Source organism: Herpailurus yagouaroundi, unplaced genomic scaffold (genome assembly GCF_014898765.1).
Source record: "Herpailurus yagouaroundi ecotype Mexico unplaced genomic scaffold, PumYag 161, whole genome shotgun sequence".
In the NCBI taxonomy this organism is placed as follows: domain Eukaryota; kingdom Metazoa; phylum Chordata; class Mammalia; order Carnivora; family Felidae; genus Herpailurus; species Herpailurus yagouaroundi.
Window position 1 is genome coordinate 6659038 of NW_024412402.1, and position 16088 is coordinate 6675125.

General features: G+C 54.0%; 1 protein-coding gene across 6 annotated transcripts in view; it reads left to right on the forward strand.

Moving 5' to 3' along the window:
* ZBTB16 (zinc finger and BTB domain containing 16) overlaps positions 1 to 12114 on the forward strand; it is a 197064-nt gene extending 184950 nt beyond the window's left edge. For all 6 annotated transcript variants that reach the window (XM_040483070.1, XM_040483068.1, XM_040483065.1 and 3 more), the window contains 2 exons: positions 4389 to 4556; positions 6709 to 12114. In XM_040483070.1, coding sequence (XP_040339004.1) covers positions 4389 to 4556; positions 6709 to 6938 — 398 coding nt within the window. In that variant the 3' untranslated portion in view covers positions 6939 to 12114. The remainder of the gene's footprint in view (positions 1 to 4388; positions 4557 to 6708) is intronic.
* The last annotated feature ends 3974 nt before the right edge of the window (positions 12115 to 16088 follow it).

Here is a 16088-nt window from a genome sequence, read left to right on the forward strand (position 1 = left end):
AAAACCTATTTCAGGAAAAAAAACTACCTGTTTGGTCTCAACCATCTGCCACAGCCTCCACCCCACGACCATTCGCTCCTGAAGTCCCCCTTGGGCTCCTAAGGGAATGTTGCAGAAGTGGTCCTGTTGGCTCTACAATAACAGAAGCAAATTTTCTATCCTTAGCCCTTAACCTTGCTTAGGGGAGATGATGAGGGTTTATGAACAATGAGCCAGAGGACGGGAGAGGAAGGTGGTTGTGAGTCAGGGGGCTGGGCCCTGTGCCCCACCTTCTAGATGGACCCTGAGGGCCGAGGGGCATATCGATCCCCTAGCAAGGTAATGGGTGACTTAAATTCATTCCTTTCTCTGTGACAAAATTGGGTCTTTACTGACTGTACATGGAGAAAGGAGTGTCCCTCTCTGAGTCTGCATGTGTCTCTGCTTGTGCGTGCTCTGTCCTGGGTTTGGAGTGGGAGTGGGGGACAGGGTGGGCTGGGGACAGGGTGGACCCGGGAGACAGAGAGGCACACTCCATATCGGGGTGTATAACGGGGTGTTTGCTCATGTCTGTTGGAGGGGGTAGAAAAAGTTGTGTGCCTCAAGACAGGAAATGGTAGGACCCTCTCTCTCCTCATTCTTGGGTCTTGTCACAGCTCTGGGATTAAGTACACAGGCCAGGCCTCTCGTGGGTGTCGGGCTTTGCGGAATGAGGAAGGGGCTTTACTTATCCTGGACCGAGCAGGCCTGTCCTGCCAGTGGTGTGCATCTTCATCAAGGAGCTCCCCCCCCCCCCCCAAACCCCGCTCATGCTTTTTGATGCCATTCACATCAGGGGAGCATATTGCCTTCACATCACTTGATTTGCTTAGAACTATTCAGGCTCACTGGCATAGGACAAGAAGAGGTCCCATAAGGTAGGTTCCCAACAAGAAGGGCTCAGGAGGAGGGAATATCAATGAGGATTTTCTCTAGTGACTGTATAAGCATCCCCTGTGGTATAGGCACCAGCCTGTCCACACCTCCCCCACTGGGTCCCCAAGTTCAACCTTAATGAACAAAGTGGCCAGTTACCTTTCAGCCACTTTGAAGCATGCTGCCGGGTCGAACCAGTGTGGGCTTCATGGGACTTGAATGGTCCCAGCCCTGTGAAGTCCACCCAGGATGTGCCCTGCTCTTCCCTTCTGGGAGTGCAGACGTCAGAATATCACCTGCCCCTGTGTCAGTCATGCACAGATCTGTGGGGAGGGGCTATTGCAGACATAGTTTGGGAGAAGCAACTTGCTTGATCTAGGAAATAGAGCACGTGTGCTACCCACGCACACATATACACACCCATCGATTTTCACCCCGGCGAGGCCCTGTGCACACAAGCCGTATGTATACAGGCCGAGCACACCCCCCCACACAATGCCTCATTAATATTCCGTTGTTCTTGGCCCCGTTGCTGCTGGGGCCGGGTGTTTAGCATCGGCAGCTGTGTTTTGTAGGTTAGTCCAGCCGCGCTCTTGGCATTGATGGATCCCTGATTCACACGGCTCATCATATAATAAACTCTCAGCTGTGCTAAAGGGAGGGGCCAGAGGAGGCGCTGGGATGGGGCGGGGCCGGTGCCAGGAAAACCACCAGGTGAGGACAGGCCGCTGGGGTCACAGATGCACTGGGCAGGCCAGAGGGGCTCTAATTAGTCTCGTTTGTCCTGCACTTAATGTCAAGCTCATTAAAGAGGGTACAGAGTTAATCAACGTGCCACAAATTGGATTTTGAGTTCTGCAGCCAGTTTTGTGTACATTTTGGCCACAGTGACACCATTAAGTCTCAGGGTGAGGGTTTTAGGCCAGGTGCTTGCCATGCTTCAAAGTGCATGTGTGTGCGTGTGTCTTTTTTTTTTTTTTTTTCCCCTCCGAGTTCCTCTTTACTCCTTTCCCTGGGCTGACTCTGGAGATTTCCTATTCAAACTCATTTAACATGTGATCCACTTCATAATTAAATTCATAAAAATCTGATCAAACAAACCTCTCTGCCTTAACCCTTTGTTTTTTGAACTCTCAGGGCCCCCCTCTGGAGGGGAAGGGCACAGGCGGTGGCTCTCCGCCCCCCCGCCTCCCCCGGCCGGGTGGCTGCCGATGTACGTTTTAATTACCGGGCTCTCGCTGAAGTCTCACGTGGCCCTTGCTTTATTTATTTATTTATATCTTAATGAGGATACTGAATCCTTGATTAAAGTCGTTATCGTTGCCAATTCGGCAAGGAGGGGAAGTCGGATGTCAGACGGTGGGGGGTGGCTGTGTGTGCAGGCGTCTCCTCGGGGAGAGGGGCACACGGGCACAGGCCCGCACGGACTGACCCTCAGCCCCACAGACACGCGGCTAATTAGGACCAGCGTGTGCACGGACCTCCGCTCCCTTTGGGTTTGGTGGGGCTGGCGGTCAGGGCCCAGGTGGTCTGCACAAGCCTGGCAGCCAGAGGGCAGGCAGGTGCCGAGAACCCCAGGATTCAGTCCGGCCCCGGATCTGCACGTACCTCTGAGCCAGGGCTGGGCCCCGTAGGTCGGGAGGAATTCGTGTCGAGGGACGGCTCTGCTATTGCGCCTTCTCCTGTCCGACGCCTCGTGGGAGCGCTCCCACCCTACCCCTCCGTGACTTCTTGTGGGGAGAGAGCCTGCAGTGAGCAGACCCCAGCATCCACTCCCCACAGAGCCCTAAAAACCCTTCAGAACCATCAGAAGAGATGAGAATTTATGTGGACACAGGGGCCTGCGTTGGAGAGGGGGGAGGTTGGGTTGGCGGCCTGAGGAGGAGAGAGACAAGAGAGTAAAATATCATTTTAAAGAGGAAGTGAAGGCACAGGCATGCGAGTCTATAACGAGGAGGACAATTTATGCCCAGGCACGAGTGCGGTTTGACATGGGGATAATGAAAAAACGTAGGTCATTGTGGATGACTTAAACCTTCAGCAGCTGAAGAAAATGTATGAAATGCAGAGGACATTACACGGTTGGCAGGCTCGCGCATCTGCAGAGGGACAAGTGAAATACAGTGGGCCATTCTTTACCATAAACTGTGGTTGTTGGAGATGCAGCCCAGAGAAATTGTAATTACAGTGACAAGACGAATCAGCGATATTTAAATATTCATGAACAAAGTCTGGGGTGATCAATCTATCTTTATTGTCTGTGCCTTCACTCCTGTAATAAATAAGTAGCTGAAGTCCTCACCTTTCAGCCCCCGAAGCCCCCGCGTTGGGTGGTTCAGAGAAAGTGATGGTGGATCCCCACACCCCGGCTTCTCACCCTCCGGAGGACTGAAGAGTGGGGAGCGCAGGAAGGGAGGCTGATTGGGCGCTGATTCCAGGCCATGGACGACAGCTCTCCCCGCTGGGTGGAGGGAGCCCGTGACAACTTCATCTACCCCCCAGTTCCCGAGCGCCTGCTCTGGGCGTCCCAGTGCTACGTACTGAGGCAACGGGGATGCATGAGACCCCCTTCTTACCCTGGAGGGGCTTCCACTCTAGAGGCACCGAGGGCATGACAGGAGACACACGGTACAGCGTGTCACTTAGCGGTCTGATGAGTATCGCGTGTCCACACTCTGGGAACGAGATCTGAATCCCGACTCAGCTGCTTACAAGCTGTTTGACCTTAGAGACCATCTATCTCTCAGCCTCTCGTTCTTCTCCTCTGTACAGTGAGAATCCTGTGTTTCTTGCTAAAATAACAAAATGCTAGACATTTCTTCTCTTTTTGGGACAGAAGAAAGAGAGTGACTCAATTTGCCTGGAGGGCGGGGGATGGCTACAGGGAATCTTCCACACCATGGTGATGCGTGAGCCGGGCTTTGAAGGATGACTAGGAGTTTGCTGGGCAGGAAAGAAGAAATCAAGCAGAGAGCATAGCTGCTGAAACTAAGGAGGAGGGAGAGAGCAGAAAGCATTTGGACGGGGTGGGGGGTGGGCAGTGTGATCTAGTTGTTTCTCAGATTGGAGGGGTTTTTTTGAGGAGGGGGGAGTCAGTCAGGCTAACATGGCTTTTGCCCCTGACCTACAGGAAAGGAAGAGAAGGGAGCCTGAGGAGCTGGGGGACAAGGTTTCAAAGCCCACAGGTCTGCTTTCCCTTTGTGGGGGCCTGCTTTCTGGGGATTGCTGTTCATCCCTGAACCAAATGGGCTCTCTCTTCCTGAGACTGGCCCTTGACCCATGGGCAACCGAGGGGCCACAGTAAAGTACGGACCTGTGTGAACACACTGTTCACATTGGGAGCTGGGCGGGGGGGTGGGCCCGGGTCTTTCCATGGTCTTTGGAGAATGGGGGTGAATGCAGGCAGTCTCCTCTTCCTGGCGTACTGAATGTGGCTTGTGGTCTCCTAAAGAGGGGGAGAGGCAAGGCCTTGATCCAGCCCCTTGTCCCCACAGGCGACCATCCCTACGAGTGTGAGTTCTGTGGCAGCTGCTTCCGGGACGAGAGCACGCTCAAGAGCCACAAACGCATCCACACGGGCGAGAAACCCTATGAGTGCAATGGCTGTGGCAAGAAGTTCAGCCTCAAGCACCAGCTGGAGACGCACTATAGGGTGCATACAGGTACTGAAGACCGGTGAGGGCACCTGAGCTGGGGCAGGGACCTGGGTGAGGGGTAAGGGGCAGGTGGCTCTCCAGGGCAGCCCGGGCGAGGATGGTCCAAGACTTACCCCAAGACTGGAACGTGACTCTGGTGAAGGTTAGCACGATGGCCCAGGTGCCACCGCCCGGGGTCAAGGCCAAGGCAGACATTGCTAATTGATCATGGCACGCTTTCCAGGGGCCCAGACTGGCCTTCCAGGCAGCCATGCCAACGGCTTGCAGTTTGTGCATCCTGATTTGGGGTCAAGTTGGCCTGCTTACTGAAAAGTAGAAGCTGGGATGGTTTCTTGTTACTGGGGGTTAGAGTAAGAACTGGGGGGTGGGCACTGAGTCTGGTTAGGATGAGAGCTGAGACACTGTTGGGTTGAGTTCTCAGAGATCAGAGAGGCAGGTGTATTTACTAACCCCTCTTCATGTATAACGTTGTAGCATTTCACAGGGCTTTCACATTCCTTTTTATGCAAGAGAAATGTGATCAGAGGGTGGGGTCTGAGGACAGAACGAGTAGACATGGCCATGGTGTCCAGAATTGCCAGATTCGGGGGCAGTGGAAGGCTGGAGCCGGCCTGCAGTGGCCCGTGAAAGCCCATCTTGCCCATCTCTTCCCAAGTGCAGTGACATCACCTCAGTTGCTTAAAAGCAGCCGGTGTCAGAGTAGTCCCAACATGGCCATGGGCAACTGCTACAGAATCGGGCCTTTATGGAGAGCCAGTTGTTAACTGCTTCCCAGCAGCACATTGAAGGTTGGGGGGACGGTGGGTAGTCAGAAGGAACTCCCATGAGGATATGAGGCGTAGTGGAAGCTAGTGGAATCTGGTAAACTTGAAGCCTCCTCTGATCAGGGGAAGCAGCTGTCTTGACCAGAAGACGGTGGGGAGAGGTGACTGAGGGGTGACTGAGGACAGGTTGTGCTGGCCGAGGGGAGAGTATGCTTCCATGGGAGGTGGGGGGATAAAGGAGGCAACAAGGAGAGGATGTGTGGTGTCATAGCTGTGTGTTCTTGCCTCCAGCCTGGGCCATAAGGAAAGCCTCGGGTGGGGTGCTTGCTGCTGACAGCTAGAGTCCCTCCCGGTATTTTCCAGAGCCCTGGGGCTTCCTTAGCCCCCTGCTGGGGATGTGACCTGGCGAGCCGATCATTAAATGCATTGGTGGTGACTATTGTAAATAGCAGGTCGATAGTTAGATCACTTTGGCTGTTCATTACTTCATTATTTGCTGGGGCCTCTGCACAGAGGAGTATTGATAGCGAGATGGCTGGCCAGTTAATTACTGTATCGAAACAAGGTTCCCTCACACCCTCTGCTCAGCTCCAGGGGACTCTTAACTGGGAGGAAGCTGGGCAGCAGCTAGGGTGTGACAGGACACTCCCAGGCTCTCTGTCCCTCACTGCTCTCTAGCCCCCCTGGGAAGGCAGGGTCCAGGGCACCTGCTTGTAGCCTTAGAGGAGTAGGCATCCCAAATGGAACACATTTGAAGGAAAGGATTCCCTCATTTTCATCCCCCTCCTCCCTACCAGCTGTAGCCTCAAAACGACTCTATCCCCGTGTTCCCCTAGAAGGAATATCCCGAAGGACTTTCAGGGCCTCACTGTCCCTTCTCTAGACCCCCATATCCTTTCTTCGGAAGGTAAGATTCTGGGCCTTTGGGAGGGTTACATAGAATGAGGCAGGGCTGAGGGTGTGCTTGGCAACAGGGCAGCCCCTTGCTACATGTGGCTGCTGAAATGAGGAACCATGGAGTCCCTCTGAGCCACTGAGCATGTAGTTCCAGAGGCACTAGCCACGCTTGAGGTGCTCAGTAGCTCTCTGTGGCCAATGGCTACCATATTGGATGGTGTATCCACGCTTCAGGTGCTGAGTAGTTCCGTGTGGCCAGGGGCAACCATACTGGATGGTGCCTCCGTGCTTCAGGTGCTCAGTAGCTCTTTGTGGCCGGTGGCTACCGTATTGGATGGTGCATCTGTCATCGAGGAAAGTCCTAATGGCAGGTGCTAAACTAGAGGGTCCCAAGTCTCCAGAGAGCCTGGGGGTGGAGCGAGGGCCCAGAGCAGCCCTGGCGAGACCCTCACGGCCCTCTCCCTGTGTCCTGGCTCTCTCCTGCCCTCCCCCCACAGGTGAGAAGCCCTTTGAGTGTAAGCTGTGCCACCAGCGCTCCCGGGACTACTCGGCCATGATTAAGCACCTGCGCACGCACAACGGCGCCTCCCCCTACCAGTGCACCATCTGCACGGAATACTGCCCCAGCCTCTCCTCTATGCAGAAGCACATGAAGGGCCACAAGCCCGAGGAGATCCCGCCCGACTGGAGGATAGAGAAGACTTACCTCTACCTGTGCTACGTGTGAGGCAAGACGGCGGCAGTGGCGGGGGAGCGGGCAGCCGGGAGAGAAGAGTTAGGGCAGGATGAAGTCGAGGAAGGACTGTGGAAAAAAAAGAAAGAAAAAGACAAAAAAAAAAAAAAAAAAAAGGAAATAGAAAAAAAGAAAAAAAGAGAGAGAGAGAAGAAAAAGGAAACCTGATAGCTGTCTGGCCTCGGACTCTCTCTGGGGCTCCAAGTGACCTGGATGCCCTGCCACCACCCCTCTCTGGCGGCCTCTGTCCCTCCTCCCTGGCTGGAGGTTGGCTTCATTTTCTTGGGTTGGGGTGAGCATGGTTTGTTTAGCTCACTTGGTGGTATATTTTTCTCTTCCCTCCACCCAGACCCTCCTTTTGCATCCAGAAGTGGAGGCTAGGGAGGGGGTGAGGGGTGCTGTGGTCAGAGCCAAACAATCTTTGCCTGTCGCCCTCCGAGGGAGGGGGCCCGCAGGTGGTGGGGCTGGGTTGGGTCACAGTCACTAGTCGATGGTCACATGGCAGCTCTGGGGGCAGAGTAGAGTGGGAGGGGCTCTCCTTCCCTCCCACCACTCAGTTCATTTGTTGCCCCCCACCCCCCAGCTCTGCCGCTTGGGGTGTCCCCTCAAGGTGTTCAGCAGCCTCATGGCTCTTGCCCGTCCCCCAGCTCCTTGCTCCCTGCCTCCAAGAGGCCCCTCCCAAGTGCAGGGGTGCCCAGCCCCTCATGCATCAGGCAGCGCCTTCCCTCCTGGCTTAGCTCCCTAGCTGGGAAGCTGCATTGGACTCCACAGCCCCCTCACCCCACCCTCCGCTTTCTGAGAACACAAAATAAATGGAGTACCCCACCCTAGTCAAGCCCTGTCATGAGCGAGGTTCCTGCTGAGCTGCTTTCGCTTCCAAAATGGGAAAACATAACTAACCCTATACCGTCCCACCAAGCAAACCGACACCAATCCCTACCACCCCTATTTCGGGCCCTAGGAGAAGGTGTCCGTGAAAGGGCTCATTGTCCGAGGGAAGGATGTGCCCAGATGTGTCCTACACCTGGAGAAGGGGACGCCCTGCCCAGGGATTGGGCTAGCTGGTTGGGGGTGGGGACCCCAGCCCTGGTCCAGAGAGCAGCACAGAGTTCCTGGCTCTCAGGGCAACCCCCCGCCCCCCACAAGTTCCCAGGGAGGAGGAAGGAGAGGAGGAAGAGGAGTAGAAAGCGCTTTGGCCCTTATGTAAATGTTTTGCTTCTTTTCTGTGTCCCCTGTTCCCCTGTTAGCACATTGTACTTGAATTACCTCAGTTTTTTGTGACCTCATGAGCTTTTTTAACCCCTGTATCTCTTTTTTGGTTGGGGGTTGGAGGAATGGGGAGGACGTTCTTTTCTGTTTCTTGTATAAATTAATAGTTGGTTTAGTAGACTTCAGCTGGCCACGGCCCTTTGCCATCCCAGCTGGACACAGCTGGACGGAAGGAGTGGAGTACTCAGGATCAGGACGTGAGAGCCGGGGTCAGCAGAAGGTGGGCAAAAGGGAGGGTGTGTCAGGGGCACTCTGGAGTCACCGTTAGCTCTGCCCAGGGCCTCCCAGAGTCCTCTGTACCCAGCAAGGGTTCAGCCTAAAACACTCTGGAGAAGGTCCTACCTTTCTTAGAATTTGCTGGGTCCTTTGGGCCTGGGGGCCTGTATTATTCAGATCCCTGCAACCGTGTGGCCCCGCCTCTGTGTGCGTTATCATTGCCAAAATGGGTCTCTTTTGCAGGGCTGGCGTGGGGATGAGCCGGCCTCTGTTTTGTTGCGTTAGGGTGGGGGTGTTGTTTTTCTAAAAGCTACCTCTTATGTTCCTCCAGTTCTTTTGTTCCCTTGCTGCCTCCCTTTCTGCTGCTCTGTTTCCCTCCTTCCCCCCAACCCCCCCCCCCCTGAATTTTGGAAAGCACGTTTGCAATATTTGGTTCGCTTTGGGATGGGCCCTCCGTTTCATCTCATGCTTTATTTGTAAGAGTTGTGTTTGTTTGTTTGTTTTCTTTTTTTTCCTTTCCTTTCTCTCTCTGAGAAAGTTGTGGCTGCGTTTTTATCTTAGGGTTTTAAAAGTGGTTTTGGGGAAGTGGTTTTGGGGAGAAGGGTTGTGAGGGCTCTAGGGAAGTCGGAGGGATGGGTGCTGCTGTGACCACCCCCCTGTCCCTCGGCCCCGTCCCTCCTGCCCTCCCCTGCAATCCTGCCCACCAAATTTGAAGGCCTTAAAAATTGTGTGTGGGGGGGGATCGGAACTTGGGGGGACCGTGTCACTAGACTGTCGGTCGGGGATGGTCAGGTAGGGAGGATGCTCTTTTGCAGTTGTAATAATGACTTAGTGCTTTGGAAAGGACAAAAAAAGTTGAACTATGTGACTAGAGCAGTTGTCGTGTTGATAATGTGAAAAGAGGCAAATCATCTGGGGGAGGGGCGGTCTGTAAGAAATGTTTATGCACTATGCTTCCTCCCCCAGCCTGGGAAGAAGGGGGTCTGTAAACCCCCGAAAACAATATATTAACAGCAAGATCTCTTGCAGCTTCGGTGGGGAAGGAAAAAAAAAAAAAAAGAAACTATTCCATAGACGTAGCTGACACCTCTCACTCGCCCCCACCCTTCCCACGCAGCCTGGGTCTCCTGCCCTGTTCATAAAAGCTGAGAGGGTTGAGCTAATATTTACAAATTGTAATATTTTTGTAATGTTTGTTAGTTCCTTCGTCAGTTCTACAGGACCTTGCCCTTTTTTCCTTTTGTAATGTGAATAGGAAAGAAAAAAGACAAAAAAAAAAAAAAATCCACCACCGCCACCACCAAAATACCCCTCCGTGTGTGCGTGTGTGCGCGCGTGTGCTTTTTGCGTGTGGTTGTGTGTTCAGTCACGCAGTATTGTTGTAATCTGGTGTTGCAGCATCGGATGGTACTAAGTGAGCACCTGTCTGCCCCCCACCGTCCCTGAGGGACCCTAGCAGGGAAATGAGGACAGGGGGTCAGGATGGGTGGTTTCTGAAGGACACTGAATGGGAGACGCCCGTGTTGGCTTTGCTCTCCCCCCCTCCCCGACGAAGTCTCGACACCCGGGTAGAGTCCAACATGCCTCTTTGCTAGGTTCCTACTCACAAAGATGAAGTAATTCTGACCTTGCCAAGGCCGCCTTTGCCAGGCCTAAGGGCCAAGGCGAAGGTCGAAAATTATCTGGAGTCTTCAGATGTGTCTGAATAAAGGGGGCTGGGGAGACTAGGAGCACAGAGGGTGCTGTCTCCCCAGGTGAGAGCTGAGTGTTACTTCCCTCTCCATTCTGCCATCTGGCCCCTTGGCCACCTGCTGCCTTTAGCTGTGTTACCGCTGACGACCCTCCCTGCTACTGCCTTACCCAGCATTAGCGAAACTTCTCCAGCCCGGCAAGTCCGAGCTGCTTAATTAATGGTCCCTTTCTAGTGTTCAGCTCCTACAGGCATGTCCCTTAATGCTTTTGGTGACATTTACCCATCATGTGCTCTTTCCCTATTCACTCCTTCACTCATTCAAAGCATTAAAATCCTATGTGTATATAGGATAGACAAATATATAGATATATATATATATAGCAAGAGAGAGAGATATAAAATAGTAAATATCATTGCTGCTTTGGGCTGCTTTGGAGGAGGCCACGGATATGGGGAAGGTAGATCTGGGGTGCAGGGGTGGGTAGGGAGGCTGGGGGCCCCAGTGATTCAGTACAATCCAGGGATGCAATGCGGGCTTGTTTAGTCTTTGTGCCTGAACGTTTCTCCATGTGTAGAAAAAAAACACAATATTTGCTGCAATTTTTCACAAGTGTATGGTACCCTTCTGGATGCTGTTGGTACGGCCGGCTGCAGGGGTGAGCAGTGGTGGGGCAGCCTTTGGACTGTCCAGTGAGGGTGGCGGGCAGGACGAGATTGGTGGAGAGTCCCCTGCAAGTCCAGTAAGAGTGAAAGCTGGGGCACCACGGGTTAGAAAAGCAGAGAAAGATCAGACTCTGTTCATTTTTCCTGGGCCTCTGTCCTATCTTTTTCCTTCTTCCATCTGGTTTCCTCCTTCCTGGAGCTTCATGGCAGCGCTTCCTTGGACGTTTCAGTAGGAGGGAAGAAAGCCAGACTGACCCTGCTCCGTGGCGCTCATGGGTGGAGGAGAAGGCAGAGCCAGCCGGGAGAGGGTGCAAGAGAGACCAGGGAGGTTGGGTCAGGGGAAGAGGGTGGGGAGAGAGGGGTGCGGGCCTCGCAGGCCTGTCGGCTGCCGGCCCTGCCTTCCTGGGTCCTTGATGGCCCACTTTGCAGACAGGGTACCAGCCTCCTGGTGTGTGTCATAGAATTTGTTCACGTAGTGTTATGCATGATCTTTGTGAGGTTACAAAGCCGTGGTGGTGCACCATGACATCCAACCCATATATATAAAGATAAATATATATATATATGTATGTAAATTATAGCACTGGGGGCCCCCGCTGCCCTGCTGGACCAAGCAAAACTAAGCCTTTTGGTTTGGGTATTATGTTTCGTTTTGTTACTTGTTTGTTTTTGTGGCTTGTCTTCTGTGGTGACAGCACAAGTGCCAGTCCTATCGCTCTGTATTACAGAATTCGTGTTTTTAATTAATTGACGTTCTAGTTCATGTCTACCTCAGCACCTCCTCTTAGCCTAATTTTAGGAGGCTGCCCAATTTTGTTTCTTCAATTTTACCGGTTACTTTTTTTTTTTTTTTTGTACAAATCTCTCTCTCCCCGCCCTCCCTCCCCCTCCTCCTTCCCCCCTCCCCCCCTTGCCCCTGCCCAGCCCCAGCCCTGCTTGCCAGTCCCTCTGTGGTCTAGTCCCCATGTCACCCAATGTCAGTGCGGTCCTGGTCGCAGCTTTCCGCATCTGCCTTCGTTCCGTGTAGATTGATGCGTTTCTTTGTAATTTCAGTGTTTCTGACAAGATTTAAAAAGGAAAAAAAAAAAAAAAGAAAAAAAAATGAATTTACTGCTGCAGGTTTTTTTTCTCTCTCCATGTGTCACTAAGTGAAGTTTGTGCCTTCTATAGCAAAGAGAATATTTTTTACATCCTACTAACAGTAGATTTTTTTGTAGTGAACATTTTTTGTATTTTTATTTATAAGTCTCATAAGAAAAATAGCAATGTTCAGTTGTATACCTTGAATCTGCAGTTAGAAGAGAATAAAGTTAATTCAGTTGTCTCTGGCTTGAAGTGTCCCCTTTTTTAAAAAAAAAAAAAAAAAAAGAAGAAAGCTGCTTTGTTTTTTTCTGACGTTTCTGGGGTGGGTAACACTGGAGGAACTGAGATTTCTGGCTGGGGATGGGGGAAGAGAAAGTTCTGGTGTAGTTCTGCGGCCTTTTATGCCATATTTTCCAAGGCACATGCCCACTTTGCAATGTATTTTTCTAACACTTTTTCTTTTAAAGATAGCATTAAATACACTATCGTTTGATCCTGGGAACAATGTCTGGAGTCAACACCATAGACGTTCACGCAGTAGCTCAGATCAGTTACTGCCGTGAGCTCTGGGAATTCAGTGGGGACAGGATGGAACCCCTGTCCTCGAGGAGCAGACATCCCAGTGAGCCACAGAGCCGGAACCCTCTTGCTTGTGTTAACCGGCTCAGGATCACGCAGCTGCTGAGGAGCCAAGCTGGAACCCGCATCCGGATCTCCTGATGCCGAATCAAGGTTTGCTTTTTCCCAGGACTCCACAGGCAGGGCCCCCTCCTGTCTGGTCTTCGTTAGAGACGTTGTCAACTTCTCCCTGTCATTTCTCAAGGAGCTTGCACGCAGTTTAAGTTTCCTGGGTGTGTGGCAGCCATGCGGCATGGAGAAAGGAGATGGGAACAGGGGAGCAGGTGGGAGCTGGGGTGCGGACCCAACATCCCCACTGACAGAATAAGGCATTCGCACAAAACTCCCATGGGGACAACTGCCTCTTGGGTCCTCTCCCTGTCCTCGGGCCCAGGTTTCTCCTCCGGGTTTTTCTTCCTTCCTCTGCCTGGGGATGGCAGCATTGCCCCAGTTGTCTAGAGTGGTTAGATCAGCCTCACCAAATCCTAGGTGCCCTGGTTCAGCACCTCTGCTGGAGGCGGTCCTACCTGTCTGGCTCCATCCAAAATAATCTGTTCCTACTGGGGGGACACAGAGTCCCCACATGGGGTATGAAACTAGAGCCAAGCCTCGGGGGCCACCTGACCCCCTCCGCACACTGCACCCTGCCCGGAAGGCTTGGCTCTTTGCCCTGCCTGCCTGCTCTGGGCCTGGACTGGGAGGGGCGCCTTTCAACTCTGCAGGCCCAAGGGCTGCGTTACCCGGTTGCCAGCAGAGAACCACCTGGAAGCACGCTTACCTGGGACGACCCGATGACCCCGGAGGAGGAAGGGACCCCGCAGGGCAAGCTGCGCCCCTTTACCACTTGGCTCTCTGCTTCTCTCCTTGTTTCTCTGCTCTGCCCTTCCGTCATTCTCTCCCATCGTCTCTCTATACTCCTCTAACCTTCTCACATTATTTATTTATTTTTTTTTTGAGGTTTCTCCTGGCTTTTTGTCTCTCTGTCCCAAATTCTTTTTCCTCTCCCCACATTGCTCATCTTGGAAAACAGCCCTTGGCCAAAAATAGATTTGGTTTGATTTTGAGCGTCTGTGGGCCGCCCCCCCCCCCCGACCCCGTTCCTCCGCGTGCGTCCCTTTCTTCTCTGGGTCCCCTCTCTGAGGTCCCCCAGGCCTCCCGCCCCTCCCCCACGTCCCTCCCCCTCGGGCCTCAGCTTTCTCTTGACAGATGGGAGGGCAGCGAGCACTCCCTCTTTAAAACAACATTTAATGCCGTTTTCTGTTCTTGGACATCAAAGCTGGGGCTTAGGCGCTGCGCTGGGGTCGCTGTGGTGTGGGCTCTGGGGGAGAGGAGGTAAGTGAATAGGGCTGGGCTGAATGGGCTTTGTGTGGCCGCTGGGGTCTGCCTGCTTTACATGCTCTTTGACCCAGATATGATCTCATGGAGAGAAAGGGGCCCTGGCCCGGCCAGCCTGAGAACGCTCTGGGGCCTGACTCAGTCCCCACCCTCCCGCCCCTGCCAGCCTGGCCCCGCTGCCCTCTGCCCTGGCCTGCAGCAGCGGGCCGCCTCCTCCAGGACAGCGCTGGCCACGGGGGCGCTCTGCTGGGGTCAGGAGAGGGGCCAGGCAGCCGAGGGAGGGGCTGCGTCCCTCCCGAATGTGTTTCCAAGTCCACGAGGTGGGAGCCCCGACGCACAGGCAGCGTCCCTGCCCGGCTGAGGCCGCTCCTATTCGGGTGGGCACTTGGGTCACATCATCGCCGCCTTTAACAGCTGTCTTTGCAGCTCTGAGGGGCTGTTCTCCCCCCCCCCCTCAAAGGTGGGAGAGCGGAGGCCCAGAGCCGGGGAGGCTTGCTGAAGACTCAGGCACGTTGTGGCGGGTGAGAAGAGGCAGATGGCAGGCCAAGTGCGAAGCCGTCTGTGTCCAGCTCTCCCCACCCGGCTGCCTGGGGAGCCCCTGGCTCCGCCCACCAGGAAGGGGAGAGGGCAGAGGAGGACGGACCCCAGGTGCTCTGCCTCCCTCTGCTCCTTCCTCCGTGCTGATGTGTGGCAGCCCGGAGGGATTTTCCAAAAATGCAGAGAGCATCCTGTCACTCCTGTGATTAAAGTCCCTGGTGGGGACTCTTAGGGTGGAGTTCAGACTCCTTAACAAGGCTTAACAGACCCTCAGTGAGCCCCTGTGCTCACCACCCCAGCCCTGTCTCGGGATGACCCCCACATTCTGCGGTTGCCCTCTACTCTCTGCTCCAGACGCCTGGACCACAGGTGGTTCCTGGAAGACACTAAGCTGCATTCCTCTCTGGGCCTTTGCACATGCTGTTTCCTCTTAGGGAACTGTACTGCCACACGTCCCCCTCCCTTCAGTCTGGCTCTCTCATTGTCTCATTGTCAACGTCTCTGCTGAAACCCTACCAATTCAGGAAGCCTTCCCTGGTCCCACTCTATGGGACCATTTGTCATAGCACACTTGAATCACCTGCTTGCTTTTTTTTTTTTTTTTTTTTTTTTATTGTTATTTTGAGAGCGAGCGAGCAGGGGAGGGACAGAAAGAGGGCCAGAGAGAGAATCCCACACAGGCTCCGTGTTGTCAGCACAGAGTGCTGGGCTCGAACTCACATACTGTGACATCGTGACCTAAGCTGAAACCGAGAGTCGGAGGCTTAATTGAGCCACCCAGGTACCCCTATAATCACCCACTTGATTTACTGTCACCGTGAACCCAATGTTAAGTTCCTTGCAGGTCGGAATTGTGTGTTGTGTGTATATGTCTTCATATTCCTGGAGCCCGACACTGGCTGGCACGCGGTAGGCATCCGTTTGGAGAAACTGATTAAAGAAGGAAGGGAGGAGAGAGGCAATTATCATCTGGGGCTGAGGTTGCAGCTGCCAGGGTCCGGTGAAACCAGACAAGTACGTGCACAGCGTGTGCCCACGCGGACACCTCCATGTACGTGCCCGCCTGCCATGGGCCCCATAGACACTTCAGCAAAGACGCTCCTGCTTCCTCTCACAGCCGCCCATGCCTGTTCGTGGAGACGCCTGAACTGTTTGCCGTGTGCCGTGTGCATGTCCCCGGCACAGGACAGAGGCATCTCACAGGCAGAGAGCTGCCTGGGCATCGCTGGGTGTGTGTGCACGGAGACACCTGTTCCCTGGCCAAGATGGGGGGGGGGGTGGCGGTGGGCATCCCCCGGCTCTTTCTTGCCATGGTGCTGGGTCCAGCCCCGCTATCTGCACTCCCAGCCCCTGCCCGCTACGGGCTGGAGGGAGGGCGGGCTCCTCTCTGGGCTGTGTTCTCTGCTCTCCGGGGGTGCCTCCGTGAAAGTGAACTCACTCATTTAAACCTGACTCTGCCGCCCTGCCGCCCCCTGCAGTGCTAATTACCCTGTAGTTCTAAACTGATGGCTCTACACTAAGCTTAAGCCCTCCTTTATTTATTTACTGACTACATTAATAGCAAAGCCGCTGCTTTTGGCCGCTCCCGACTGTATGCCGGCTGGCTGCACCCTGTTGCCCTGCGTCCCCTCGGGGAGGCGGGGTGCAGAGACGCAGCCTGGCACGGAGCCCCCAAACCTGCCACCCTCACGGCGTCCCCGGGGGCCAGACGACAGCGAGAACAGCTGTCT